Source organism: Paramacrobiotus metropolitanus, unplaced genomic scaffold (genome assembly GCF_019649055.1).
Source record: "Paramacrobiotus metropolitanus isolate TYO unplaced genomic scaffold, Prichtersi_v1.0 Parri_scaffold0000005, whole genome shotgun sequence".
Lineage (NCBI taxonomy): Eukaryota > Metazoa > Tardigrada > Eutardigrada > Parachela > Macrobiotidae > Paramacrobiotus > Paramacrobiotus metropolitanus.
Window position 1 is genome coordinate 3,434,869 of NW_026570225.1, and position 13,967 is coordinate 3,448,835.

Genomic DNA, 13,967 nt, shown 5'->3' on the forward strand with positions numbered 1-13,967 from the left:
GGCTCACGGGTCGGTCAGCTTCGCTCCTTCCGGCGTTTTCCAGCTGCAGTTCCAAAATTTAGCTAGCGAGTTATGAATAGTTAGCTCATTTGCGCACCCTATAAACGACCAGCAACACTACTTAAATCATATTAAATGGCACTTCGATTTCATTAATCAAGTTAACAGTGTTAACTCCATTAATTTTTTTTAAGATTTGAGTTTTGTTGTACTTTGTATTGATATAATGATATTGATGGTTAATAACTTATGATACCGGCTAAGTTACAAATTCGGTCTCATCGGCGACCGGAAACCGACTGACCGTTTCTCGGCGCTTACGACAGTAGTAAGGTAACTATGGTAGCTCGCGCCTCCTGGATCAGTCAGCGTTGAAATCTACTGCCCCCTCCCCATCAGTCGAAATTACTGAAGCCATGAAGCGATTTCAATTTTGAATTTTTTTATTCTGTGCCGTATGGTATTCGAGCTGATTGTAAAATTAGTGATCATCTGCGCTCACTAAATCAGCTGATCACTGTTATTCGTTTGCTCAGTATTTTTTAATTCGGTATCAGCCGTAGGACGGTTTAGGAAAAAATGGGAGAATCTGATGAAGATATATTGCTAGTAGATGAGGATGATGATACTGCTAGCTCAGTTCGCGGAAAACCGAAGTCTGGAAGATCGTGGAAAACTGCAAAAAACCGGTAAGATGTGGACTGTGAACTGTGAATCCGTGATTTAAAGTTTAAACCGTAGTTATTTTGTTTCCTGTCCTTAGGATGAGTAATCCGGAATAATTTGGTGGTATGGGAATTAAGTTCTGGCCGAGAGTCCTTCTTCACTGTATACTTATACTTACAGTATAAGATTTTATAATATTAGTGCATCGGATTTATCATTTACTGTTTATTTTTAGATGATGCGGCATTGATGCCTTACAATGTTAGCAACTAAGCACGCACAGCCATTTGTAAATTAATAGTACTGAATTGTTTACCAAACATCCAATTATTAAAGTGATTGATCAGATGTTCTGATTTATCTTACACGAAAATGTTTTTCAGGTATTCCTCCATGAATAAGGTGAAGCCTTTGCGTTCCTCATGGCAGGACAAGATGAAAAGAAGCAGGCTTTAAAATTAGTTAAAGAACAGGAATCTCAATTCAAGGAGGAGAAAAAGAGAAAAAAAGAAGTAAGGCATAGCCGTAAATTACCCGAAATGAGCCCATGTTGTTAAGTATTCGTGAATTGTGATGATACTGCAAAAAGCGCTGTTACGAAAGCAAGCACTCATCGTTAAATAGCAGGAATTCTAATAGCATTTTATATACGAAGAATACGCTAGATTTACTACTGTACTATAGGCCGTTTTACTCGCCTTTTCTGCTTAAAATTTTAAAGCTTAATTTTTGCATTGTCCTTTTAATTTTACGACAAAATAAACTATATATACTAATAATAATCTCTATATAATAATCGCGTAAGCCTTAATCTTTGTTGAGTCCGTCAGCTCGACGCACTGATCGAAACTGCCATGACTATGTATCATTCGATAGCCCTTAAAGTGTACATTAGCCATCACAAATCAGTTTTCGAAGAAAAAAATAAGTTTGAAAGAAAATGTTCACAAACATTAATATACTAAGTCTATGGGAAAACCTAAGAACCCATCACTGCTAAACTGACCACCCCATCACTGTCTCAAGAGCGCTTTTTCGACAGTTTCGCGCAGCTGCCAGCTTGATCAATTTTACGTCCCATAACAGATAATGCTCCATCGTCCTAAGTTTGTATATTTCTCTTCAAAATTTGGTTTTAAGAAAGAAAATAAAACGAAAAAAAGAAAGAAGACAAATATAGCGGAGGAGATTCTGCGACTGTGGGACGGCTCTGAAGTCTGTTTTGAAGTAGCTGACGCCCGGAGTGGTTTATTTAGTTTTCGCTTAACTATACTGTAAACTGTAAAGAGCCTTCCCGGCGGCGCGGTTGCCTTTGTTGCGATGGAATTGTGAAGACCAATTTTTTCGAAAATTGCTGTCGTTTTCGACAGAAAGTTGAGGTACTCGTAGTATTTGAGACAGGCAAGTGGGGCAATTTGGAATCTTCAAGATTTCCTTCGAAGCACAGCAAGCTGTTTTCTCCGCATGGTACGTGCGGTCTGGAATAAAAAACGATTGATACGTTCTACATTGGTTGATTTATATAAATAAATAAATGATTAATATGTAACACAGTGCTTTTATCTGTACAAGGTACATCATATTCGGTTTAAAAACGGGTGGATGGAGTTGGATGTAGCAAGAACTGCATGATATTAGTTGGAATGCTTCAATTAAGTTCAATATAAGTGCCAAGGAACAAATAATTTTTTCTGTTCGCTGCAGAGGGTATTGGAAGGCGCCGAGCTGCGGCGCGAGCAGAGCTCGCGTAGCCGCAAGAATGTCAGAAACGCCGCTTAACAGTTGCCGATTTTGAAGGAGAGCTAAAGCGCGGAATGAAACGCAACGAAAGGCTTTATTTATTTTACCTGTGGTCAAGCAGTAGTAAAAAGGAGTAGCAGCAACAAGTAGAGCAATTACTCTCTTAGCAATTTGGTTGTTCAGCTGGGATAATATGACGGGCACCAGTGGTGTTAGTGGTCGAACTGGGGATTTAAAGTACAGTCAATAAACTGTTATTGGATAGTTTACACTTTACAGCTTGAAAAGCGCAGAATTGCAAAAAAGCAGGAAGGGAGAATAACTTCTAACAAATTACAGAGTGCATACGCAGGAGCTGCACAAAATTTAGGCAAGTAATTGGTTGCTGATTCGGAAATCAAGAAATAAGTCAGAAACTAATGAGAAAAAGTATTCGCTTTTGGGGAAAATTTCGCATTTCAGGTTTAAGGTTATCTCTGCAGTTAAGGAGACAAGCATATTTTCCATTAGATGATATCGTCATTAATTTTGCGGACTTCGGTATATTATAGCATTTACGCTTCGTCCCTAAAACCTACCCTTTACCTGCAGACTGTAGTCACGAGTTTTAATTTTTGCACTAGGCTATGATTTGACCATCGCATTAATTATTCCGCGCAATTTGCGCGGGGTCTGCTAGTAATATTATGATTGTCATTTGTCAGTAGTTTGAAATTTTTTGTTGCGCAGGAAGCCAGGATACGAATAGAAGAAAGAAAAAAACGAGAAGAAGAAAATGCACGACGCGCTGAAATTGTTCAACCCATTAAGAACACTGCCAAGATAAGAAGAATGAAACGGAAGCAACTGCGTACACTGGAGAAGCGCTGAAAATGATCTGTGTGTCATTGTGTCTGAAGGGATGTGTCCAGTGCAAGACTGCAACGATACTCGTAGGGTGCGTCTCCAATTCAAAGCGAATGTAGCTTTGGGACGGTTGCTCAACCGCACGAGGTGACTGTATGCAGTGGCCACGCCTACAGATACGGTACGCGAAGCCACCTCGCGAGGTGGAGTTGCTGTATCGAAACAAGATTCGCTTCGAATTCGGGACGAGGCCGTAGTGGCACAGAGAATGATACTGTAACTGGTTATCGTTCTCTGTTGTGTTTACAGGCTAAATCTGTATTGTATTATTATAATTTGTATACATCAGTGATTAGTACATGCATAAACATTGTCCACTCTTCTCTGGGTTCTTTGACAAAACTTACTGGAATAAAATCAGAAGCTCTTGAATCCTGATCCTGTCGTTGTACTTGTACACTGGAATAGCTTTGCTTACTGCACATTTAGGGGCAATTGCGCTGAGAAAAGTTAAACTAAAACTGTGGGGGTAGCAAAAACTGAACACTGGGTGGTGCACTTCGTCTCGCCACGATTACCCCTTAAATGAATAAAGCGGGACAGCCGACAGCAGTTCTTCATAAAAGACCAACCAATGTTATACTGTATTTTATAACTTTTAACTTTATTAATGTGTAAGTACTCCTTTTACAGTGATTTCGAAGCTTTAGCGTTTAGGTAATTTTGAGATTTGATTGTTTAAGTTAGCGATTAGCCTTGCATTTTTTAATTGATCATTTCACTTTGAAGTTTTGAGCCTTTCATTTTGAAAAATGTGACTCTGCTGAAGCCTGAAACCCATAACCTAATTGTGTGAGCAACGGTGGCCACTGTCGATCAATCAAGACTCATAAGCGATAATCAAAGAAGTTGTATCTTTTACAATGGAGCAGATTGGATCAGCAAAAAAAGCTATCCGAAATAAACATCCAGTCTATGATGAGGAAGTTCTTCCTTACGACACCAATTTTTTCATGGAGCCCCCTTATGAAGCTATCACTACTCTTCAGGATTTCGAGGAGTACGCTCAGGAACGACTGAAAGTTCTTCGTGCTGTTGAGAATGTGGGCGTCAAATGTCGGAAATTTTCACAGCAGTACTATGAGCAAATAAACAACGATCTTACAAAAGAATTAAGAAACCGCTATATACGTATGACTAACAAGGATTCTGTGGAAATCGTTCTTCAGGAGAGGCAGCGAGATGCGTTATCTCACTTCATTTTGCAGATGGTTTTCAGCAGAAACGAGGTACTTACTAACTTACAGTAACTTACTTTTCACAAAATATTTTATTTACCTTGCGTTTTTTCATAAAATAAAAATCTTTCCTCTTCGCCAGCTACGGAGTCCAAATCTTGCTGCGTACTTTTCGCATATTCCACAATTTTATTTCATAATTAATTATTGTGATTTTTAGGACCAGCGGCGTTGGTTTATACAGCAGGAGAGCGAGCTGTTTCGATTGCGGTTGGGCTTGGAAACTGCACCAGCTCTGAGTCGATTTATTAGTGACAATGCACTGGGATACACCGCCCTACCGGACGAAGAGTGGAAAAACCTGCGAGATATATTGCAGGGTTCCACTTTCAATGGACAGACTGAGTCGGAATTCTACAAGATGGATTGGGTGGAAAGTCTGAATCAAGTCAGACAACGTCATGTCTTCGTAAATCAGGGATATGCGTATGTTCCGCGTAAACACTTGGTTGATGTTATTGCGGCTCGATTTCGGGAGCACTTGTCACACCAAATGGCCAAATTGGTGCGCATTATGACGGAAACGCAGGAGAACACGCGGTTGTTTCCGCTTTTTGCTAGACTGGTGACCGGTTACTCGGGAAAAGATTACAGGTAAAGTTTTTTGCAAGTACTAGGTGTTTTCTGTGCTAGTTTTCACAAGAAAATAACGATTCCGAGGCAGTATTTACGAGGTGTTGTCTTTTTGAATACATTTGCTCCGATATTTCATTAGAAGTTTTGTGCAAAGGAACAAAATTTGCCTGTCTGCCAATTTCTTGTAATGTTTCAGTTACCTTAACTTTTCATGAAATTTGATTATGAATTTACATTTGGAATACTCGCACATTCATCGTGATAATTTCATAGAAGACACTGTAATTTGCTTCTGTTCGGCACTTGTTCGATCGTGCCGGCCGATCACGTTTTAGATGTCTTCATATTTCCTTGATACAGTATATATATTTATACGACTTTTTCGTGGACTATTGAAGATCTGTAGGCCAAGTATGTATTGGACAGTGGGCGTCTGATACCAGTTTCTACAGCATCTTAAGGTTTTGTCGATTGCAGTGTGAATGAAACCGATTTCGGCATAAATTTGGACAACTTGAACCAGTTGGCCGTGGAATCATTTCCCGTTTGTGCGCGCCATATGCACGAAAATTTCCGGCGCGATCATCATTTGAGACACTGGGCGCGCCTTCAGTACTGGCTGTTTTTGAAAGGTATCGGCCTTCCAATGGATGACACCATCAAGTTGACCCGACTGGAGTTTTCTCGGCATGGTTTGAATGAAAGTCAGTTGAAGAACATGGATTATGGTGTGCGCCATTCGTATGGGCGAGAAGGCCGCCGTGCGAATTACAACCCTCCATCGTGCATGAAGATTATTACGCAGAATCCTCCAGGTCAGGGCGAGCATCATGGCTGTCCTTTCAAGCATTTTAGTGAAGGGATGCTCCGGCAAAAGTTGACGACGTACGGTATGAACAGTGACGAAGCGAAGCAGATAATGGACCTGAAAGTGCAGAACCATTACCAACATGCGTGTACCCGCTATTTTGAATTGTTTCATGCCAAACACGATAAGCCGGTCTTGGGTATGCCGACCATTGAACATCCGAATCAGTATTTCGAAGAGAGCCGGCGACTCTTGCATCCGGAAAGTGTAAAAGACAAACCACCGGTTTTTTCCCGCCGTTCATCCGCGCCAGATGCAGATGGGAATTTTTCCATGACTCTTGCCCGGGAAAATTTTAATGATTGTGAGATGTCGGAAATGGATATCCCTATCGATGATGACTTAATGCGATCCTATGAAACCGTTATGGAAAAAGAAAGCGCATCGCAGTGAAACTGACGGATGCCTTTGCATCGTATTTTGTAATTGTAAATATTGTCTTTTTTAATTAACACATTTTTATTGATCCCATCAGCCTCCCTAGATTGTTTTCACAAGAAGCATCGTAAACCGCTAACGAGCACTACTCGTACTCCAGTACTGCTCCAGTAGTACAGAGTACTCGTAGTGTTAAACTGTTTCTACACGTTTTGCGAACTCCGAATTGCGAGTAAATTGCAGACGATTCTACACAAAGATGTCAATGTTGAATTACTAACGACGCTGCTTTAATTGATTTCAGACTCTGGGAAGCGCAATAATCATTATCGCAAAAGCATCTTAATTTAAACAGGAAGAAAACAGCCCAAAACGAAACACGGAAAACTGCAAAACCACAGTTAAAATTGACAAAAACCAAAACCGTCCTGTATTTAGAACCGGAACTTGACCACAAAGTGTCGAAAGCCAGCAGTGCAATTTTGATAGCGTTTTCATCACCAAATTAAGAAACTAAATCGTGAGACAAGCGTTTAATAAGCATGCTTTTCAACATACAGCGATTCAGCAGCATTTGCCCCCGCTTCACCACCTTGGTACTGGCCCTGGCAGGCAAGTCCATTAGCCTGCAAAGAGATCCACCTTTAATATATGTCTTTTGAAAAGACTGTTTCAAGCAACAGTAAAGTAAGAAGACAGTCGATACTGACCTTGGCGCGCTTAACCAGTTCTTCCTGAGCCTGTTTGTAGTTTTCTTTCTTGCCAGCCCAAGTTTTGAGAACAGATGCCTGCAGAGCTCGACCGAATGAGAAGGTCAGCTTCCACGGCTTTTTGCCCTGATAGGTATTGATGGCGTTAAGATTGACCGTCGCTTCCTCTTCAGACTGTCCACCAGAGAGAAATACAACACCTGCAAAACTTCCCATCAGATTTCTGGAAACTAAAGTAAACAAAAACTTTCATTTCTTCTTTTTACCGGGAACAGCAGCCGGAACAGTACGGTTGAGAGCTGTCACAGTGGCACGTCCAATTTCCTGGGCCGAATACTTCTTCGGGCACTGCTGTCCAGCGGTGACCATGTTGGGCTTCAGCAAAGTGCCTTCCAAGAAAACGTGGTGGTCTGCGAGAGCTTTGTATTGGGCTGCAAGCACCTACAGTAAAAGGCAAACAGATCAGTAACATGCCACATACAGCATATTTAACGGTCACTATGAGTAGAAATGTTCCTAGAAAATACGCGAAATCACAGACCAAAGCCACAGAACGGCAGCAAACTTCTGTGATTACACGACGGCTTTCTCATCAATCATGCGTACACAGTACTGCACACATTAATTTTATTATAATACTTATACATAACTGCATCGCTGATATCTTTTGGTTTTATCAAAGTCTCTAAGCAAATTTCGCCAAGACAACCATACGAATGACATGACACGTAGATTAAGTACAGTACCTGCTCAGTGATATATTGGGCGCGTTCCAGATCATGATCGCCATCTGGCAAAACTTCCGGCTCGACGATAGGGACCAAACCGTTCTGTTGGCAAATGCTGGCATAACGCGCGAGCACATTGCAGTTCTCCATGATGGACAGCGCCGATGGAGTACGGGGTCCAATTTGCAAGACGCAGCGCCATTTGGCGAAATCAGCCCCGTCCTTTTTATACTGTGCGCATCGCTCGGCCAAACCGTCCAGACCTGCGCAAGCAACATGAAGTTCAAACAAACAAACCAAAGTAAATCTTGCAAATTTTCAGAAACGACTGTGTACACTGTAAGCATTATTACGAACATAACTAATGAAGTAGTAAAACGAAATTCATTCTAAATTGACACCTGCCTGAGAAAACGTTTTACGTCAATACAGAAATAGATACTTACCCTGAGTGGTTGTTTCTCCTTCCGTTCCAGCCAACGGTACCACACCTTTGTCAACCTTGATGCCGACGATGATTCCAGCATCCTTAAGGACTTGCACAAAAGTGCGTCCATCATCAGCCTTCTGGTACATAGTTTCATGGAACAGAATCACACCACCCAAATTCTGAGACAGCTGATTGGCATCTCCAGCGGTGAACAGGCACTGACGGTACATGCGCCGGTTCTCCTCGGTGTTCTCCACATTGATCGATGCCAGACGTTTTGCGATGCTGCCTACATAAAGAAATATGAACTCAATTAAATAAATTCTACAAACTAAGTATCAGTGAACTGATTAGCAGAACGTGAAGATAATGGTACGAAATGACAACCGGTGATAGATAAAACGGAGCACCGACAAAACCCATCAGGTATAGTACTGTAATGAAAAGTAATATGCTTACCAATACTGCAGCAAAATACACGCTCAAATTCAAGAAAATATAAAATTTCGAAACTCCTTTAATTACAAGAATATCTATAGCAGTAATTTACTTATACTTTTGCGACTAATAGAATTATAGAAGCCTACTGAGCAGAATTCTGCAACATGTTACAACACCAATTTACACCATCAACTGTTGAAAAGCTGGACCAACACGACACTCGACTTCCTGGTGGACGCACGGCGCGTGACCTTACCAGTGCTTTCGTCAGCAGCGAGAATTCCCTTGCCCTGGGCGACAATACGGTTGGCGATGTCAGCCAGCTCTTTCTTTTGCGCTTCCGTAAGATATTGTGGAACCGACATTCTCTGTAAGAACAAAATTCACAACTACGTTTTACCGCCAAACAATAAAACTGTGAACACAATATTGCCGAACTCAATGGTTAATCAGAACCGCGGTATGTTCTTAAAAAACACCACTGTTAAGAAAATTTGAGAATCTCTTAAACAAAACCAGAAACACTAACATTGGCCATTTTGTAAAAAATCCGAGACAGTATCCTGAGGTCGGGCAAAGCGACGAATGAGGTACGTAATACAACAGTCAAAACAAAATTTAATTCTAAGAGAGGTATGGATTGAATTACTTATTTCATCAGTGCGATGTCGAACAGATTTTTAATACCAATAATATAATTCACGGTTGTTACATACAGAAAACTGCAGTAGAAATTTACAGTACTATCAGAATGAGAAATCACATTAAGGCGCTATTCCAGTTCTTCATGCATTTGTCTACTATTCGCTGCTCCTTTATATACCACCGCTGCTCATGCATAGCGTAAAAGGGCGATCCATGACAACATCCGATCTTGAAGTTGGCACGTCATCCCAAACTGCTTGATCAGCACAGATACGACACGGGGAAAGGGAGCATGCAGAATTATGAGTTCAATCCTCTGTGTTATTTTTTAGAAAATCTTTCATCATTCATCGAGCAAAAGTAATTCGCTGTCATTTGTTGTGAGACTATAATATATTTCAGATACGCACACTTTCGTTAATATATCGCCCATCTCCGGGCTGCAGTGTGGATACAAAGATACTAATAGTTACAGTACCTAAAAGAAGTCAAAGGGCGACAGGAAAAAATCCCTTTCTACGATTTCATCTGATTTAGGGAGGCTTCAATGCGCTCAACGGCCCTCCAAATCTGCTGTACACTTACCGACTTCTAGTACGACTCGCTGGGAAAGGAAAACGCTAAAAGATAACAGGATCCTCAAGAAAATGTGCGATCTATGCAAAGGGAATTCGTCGGTCTACTGACTTCCGCTAGACTACAGCTGACTTGCTTTTGGCACCTTGAAAACTGATCGCGTGTGCGGCGTTTTTGCTGGATGTCAGCGCATCTAGGGTTTCAAAACTGCTAAATGGTCCCACCCCATCCGCGTTTCATTCTACCAATCACCGAGCGCAGCCTGCAGCTTCCGGTTGCTTAAAAATATGCAGTATATTTCATCCGGCTGTGAGTAACACTCGGCTTGGGTGGAAGGGCCATCTTGGAAACTTCACTTTGGCATGCGTACGAACTTACCGCCCTCAGGCATTCGTGCCACTGCCTTCGAAATCAGCCAATGGTTTCCGATTTACTGATTTTACACGCCAGAAAACACAGAAACATTACCAGAATTTTAAAACCATGTACCAGTTTTGAGGTTATGATTTCTGCAAACTGGTGATGCGGCACTAATGCCGTTGCGACTGTCCTTGTTGTTGGCTTACAGATTTAATGAAAACACCAAACATTCTGGAACGAAACGCTTTCCACTGACCAATAATGACGCATATCAGGCATTTCCTTTCCTGAAAACCACGTTCCGTTGTCGCAGAGCTGAAAGAGACTGGCATCCTCCAAACGCATATTTCAAATAACCTTTCAGAACTTTCTTGCAGTCAAAGAAACTGATTGAAGAAGTTACATAATCATAATCTACAAATATTCCAAGATTTTCTTCAGATTCCCAGTTTAAATGAACACGTGAAGCTGTCAGGAAAATAAATTCACGGTCGCTGTAATTGTTGCATTAAGTAACGCCTTTTAGAGCCTCTAACTATGCAGTATACATAAGTCCTGAAATTTCAAGTAATTCCATTGATCTGTCATTTCTATACTACAAAACTTAATATAAGTTATAAGTTCCAAACCAATGAATAATGTTATGTAAAAAGCACCTGAATTCAAACCAAAAACTACCAACAAACAGCTGCACACTGGAATGTATACTAGTAGTATCCACCTTTGACCTTTACGACCTTCGTTACTTAAGGTCCAACTTAAAATACTTAATTTTCAAAAAAAACGATAAATCAAAGTACAATACTTACTTCAATACAGAGTCTGAATGCAGTGTTGCACACATAGATATAGATATTTGATGTACGAGTACAGCTGTTATTCACCAACTTTTAATAAAAGAATAATGCTTTTTTTCGCCTCCCAGTTCCTGCAGTACTCTTCTGATTAGTTATGGAGAAGCTAGTTCATATTCAAACACATATTTTTCTACTCAGATAGCAATTCAAACAGGTCAAACAAAAGGTAAGGAGCTGGCAACCAATCCTCTTAACAGTAACAGTACTAAGTACCGTAGCAGTTGTAGTTTGTTCGGCTCAGAAATTTAACGTATTTACTATGCGCGTTGCACGTAAATATTTTTAGTACGAACAACTAATGGCTAGATTTTTATAATAAAATGTAAACAAATCTTAATGCAGTGCATAGTCAAGAGAGCTAAATCTAGTAACTCTTGTCTTACATCCAAAATCTTTTGGTAAAATATGAACTACAACCAGCAAATTAAGAACACTGGCGTAAAAGACCAGTAACGCAACAACGGTCAGATAATGCTATATGATTATTTCGATGGATCACAAGGCTGCAGTAGTGCTGCGTAGCTTAGTTTTTTTTAAAATTATGACACTGGTTATACAATACGGCATATCACCATCAAAATCAGGAAAATGTCAAATTTCTAGGAACTGATCATAAAGCACGAAATCGATAAACGTTTACTGATCATAAAGAATAAAACTAGGAAACATCTAAACTCAAGTAAAATCTGATAACAAGATGTACAAACTATTACAATTCTCAGATTTTTAAGTGCCGGTAGATGAAAACACTGTTCCACAAAATCTATCGCTGTCGTACTCGTATTTGCCGGGTCTTGCTGAAGAGAGACACCTATTAATGAAACATAAAGCTGTAGTTTCAAGCGGAAACAAAATCTAGCAGAACTGCAGAAGTTGTTCGAAAATGCTACTCACAGTCAGTATCTCCATCTATTCGTACAGTAAGAATTAATACCGAATACTTTACCGTAAGTATAGATATAAACATATGAATACCGAATACGTAAATACCTATTCATTTAAGAACGACTGAATGATAAATTTCATGCTTATTTTGCAACAGTACCCATACTGTAATGAGTGTAATTTGTCACCTCTTGAGTAGGCTACAACTACGAGCAGAATAAAATAAGAATATCAAGAGCATTAAGAAAACCAATCAACATATCTTTGTGATCAGCGGTAACAAACAGAATCATCTCGTTTCATATCCGAATTAATCTACGTTAATTTGCTTCAATCATGCTTCCCGGAAAGTAGTTTATCTTTTGTACCTTATCATGTCTGACTTCAGCATCAGGACTGAGAGACCTCTTGTGGGTTCAAATATGAACGGAATAAATCCCACATATGTAGTCCATATGCCGGAAAATAGGCGGCAAAGGCGTAAGCGATCATGGAGAATATCCCGATGAAAACCACATCGGCAATTCTTCTCTCCCAAGGGTCAAGCATGTATGTGCATGTCACCAGCGTCCACTGAAAATACATCCATCGCAGCTTCTGCAAGAAGGATAAATCGTCCTTCTTAGGGTTCACCATCGTGCTGCGCTCAGGTACGGTGGAGCTATCCAAAGGACGAGACGAAATTCTCAACATGTTGTAGACGATCCGAAGAATGCAGCGAATTAAACCACCACGATAAGGAGGTGAGCGACCGAAGTTCCGATAAATGTAGCAGTAAGACTGCAAGACTTATTTTTATCAGACTCGCTTCAGGGGGGAAGGGGGGCTGGTTTCCAACGTACTCCACAACTTTCAGATTTGATCCTCGAGCCGTAAATCGTAAAATATGTCAATCCTTTCGATCTTGATGCTGGATTTGATTAAATTCTATAAACGAAAGCTGACAATCAGGAGACAGTGTCTAAACTATCGAATCATGGTTACAGCAATCGCTGCTTTTAGATTTACTGTACAGTGCGTTCACAATATCACATACCTTTTTCCATTCCGGATTCCTACCAACAACTGCAATAAAAGGCCAAATACGTATACTTATATATTTTAGATAATTTAAATTACCTCGACCTTTTTCGATTTTTCTCCTCAAGTAGGCTTCTTGGGAAAAATCCAGTATGAAATCCGTTCACAAAACAACAGTGTAGTGCACATATACAGTACCGTATGCGCAAAAAAATTAATACGGGTAAACGGGGAAGCCGTCTGAGGACTACCTACAATAGTAAGTACCAGACCTGGGCAGTTATGGAAATTTCACCCATAGTTATAGTTACGAGTTCACTGCAGCACGCGAGTTACGTTACGAGTTACGCTATTCAATTTAACTGGAGTTATGAGCTATAACGCGAGTTACGCTACAATAAAAATTTTTACTTTATTAATAATTTTCAAGTTATCTCTTACCGGTATTACGTACATTACCAGATTGAAACACACATCGTTATTAACTTTGCAAAATAGCTGATTTTCAGAATTCAGAAGTTGTCGTTAGTGGATGCCACCCACAAGTGCTGTCTCAGATTTGAAAAGTTTGCTTTTCTCTTCACTGTTTGCACTTTGCATACGAGTATTTTACGCAAAATTTTTTCACTGTATTAAGTAACACTAGTACTTGATTCACTTGAAGTATGTACATATCTCCCTCTAAGAAAGTCTTCACTTACATTCAGTCTGTTCACACTATTTCTAAAAAATGCAGAAAAGTTTTTTATTGTGGAAAGTAGAAAGCTTGTAAGTAAAAAGTTTAAGGAGAAACGAAAATAATATCAAAGCTTTTCCGCTTTTCCGTTTAGCATATTCCTGTTTGTTTTGCGGACAGTTTGCCATACGCTTGTGTGCTAAGTGCAATCAATTTATTTAAAAAACAAATCATATTATTTTTGAGATCTCGTTTCTTCGGAATGTT

The 13,967-nt window shown here is 40.1% G+C and overlaps 3 protein-coding genes and 1 long non-coding RNA gene across 6 annotated transcripts; 2 read left to right on the top strand and 2 right to left on the bottom strand.

The window, feature by feature from the left end:
* The first annotated feature begins 427 nt into the window (after nt 1-427).
* Nucleotides 428-3,807, top strand: LOC129580820 (coiled-coil domain-containing protein 86-like). The gene is given in 4 exon segments (XM_055471508.1): nt 428-689; nt 1,050-1,105; nt 1,108-1,178; nt 3,136-3,807. Coding segments are annotated over 4 exon segments (378 nt in total). The 5' UTR covers nt 428-579; the 3' UTR covers nt 3,277-3,807.
* Nucleotides 3,808-3,928: 121 nt separating this feature from the next.
* Nucleotides 3,929-6,664, top strand: LOC129580816 (DNA primase large subunit-like). The gene is made up of 3 exons (XM_055471500.1): nt 3,929-4,541; nt 4,711-5,144; nt 5,604-6,664. The coding sequence occupies exons 1-3, from the start codon at nt 4,176-4,178 to the stop codon at nt 6,385-6,387; spliced, it is 1,584 nt and encodes a 527-aa protein (XP_055327475.1). The 5' UTR covers nt 3,929-4,175; the 3' UTR covers nt 6,388-6,664.
* LOC129580818 (fructose-bisphosphate aldolase A-like) lies at nt 6,646-10,072 on the bottom strand. Of its 2 annotated transcripts, none has more exons than XM_055471506.1 (7): nt 9,912-10,072; nt 8,938-9,049; nt 8,257-8,529; nt 7,829-8,073; nt 7,349-7,523; nt 7,083-7,282; nt 6,646-6,998 (listed from the first exon to the last, which is right to left on the bottom strand). In XM_055471506.1, the coding sequence occupies exons 2-7, from the start codon at nt 9,044-9,046 to the stop codon at nt 6,906-6,908; spliced, it is 1,095 nt and encodes a 364-aa protein (XP_055327481.1). In that variant the 5' UTR covers nt 9,047-9,049; nt 9,912-10,072; the 3' UTR covers nt 6,646-6,905. The 2 variants fall into 2 exon arrangements, with proteins under 2 accessions (XP_055327481.1, XP_055327480.1); XM_055471505.1 differs by lacking the exon at nt 9,912-10,072 and adding an exon at nt 9,211-9,368.
* A 2,633-nt stretch (nt 10,073-12,705) lies between these two features.
* Nucleotides 12,706-13,594, bottom strand: LOC129580821 (uncharacterized). 2 transcript variants are annotated; one of them, XR_008689388.1, is made up of 4 exons: nt 13,466-13,594; nt 13,130-13,275; nt 13,041-13,069; nt 12,706-12,931 (listed from the first exon to the last, which is right to left on the bottom strand). It is a non-coding gene; the product is annotated as an uncharacterized LOC129580821 (long non-coding RNA). The 2 variants fall into 2 exon arrangements; XR_008689387.1 differs by having other exon boundaries at nt 13,041-13,275.
* Between the last annotated feature and the right edge of the window lie 373 nt (nt 13,595-13,967).

What these genes read in the sequence shown, in the direction of transcription:
- LOC129580816 (XM_055471500.1), top strand. Translation starts at nt 4,176, where the DNA reads ATGGAGCAGATTGGATCAGCAAAAAAAGCTATCCGAAATAAACATCCA. An exon ending in TGGTTTTCAGCAGAAACGAG is followed by an intron (nt 4,542 to 4,710) that starts GTACTTACTAAC and finishes TGTGATTTTTAG; the next exon opens with GACCAGCGGCGTTGGTTTAT. An exon ending in TACTCGGGAAAAGATTACAG is followed by an intron (nt 5,145 to 5,603) that starts GTAAAGTTTTTT and finishes TGTCGATTGCAG; the next exon opens with TGTGAATGAAACCGATTTCG.
- LOC129580818 (XM_055471505.1), bottom strand. An exon ending in CCCAATATATCACTGAGCAG is followed by an intron (nt 7,524 to 7,828) that starts GTACTGTACTTA and finishes CTTTTACTGTAG; the next exon opens with GTGCTTGCAGCCCAATACAA. An exon ending in AACTGGTTAAGCGCGCCAAG is followed by an intron (nt 6,999 to 7,082) that starts GTCAGTATCGAC and finishes ATCTCTTTGCAG; the next exon opens with GCTAATGGACTTGCCTGCCA.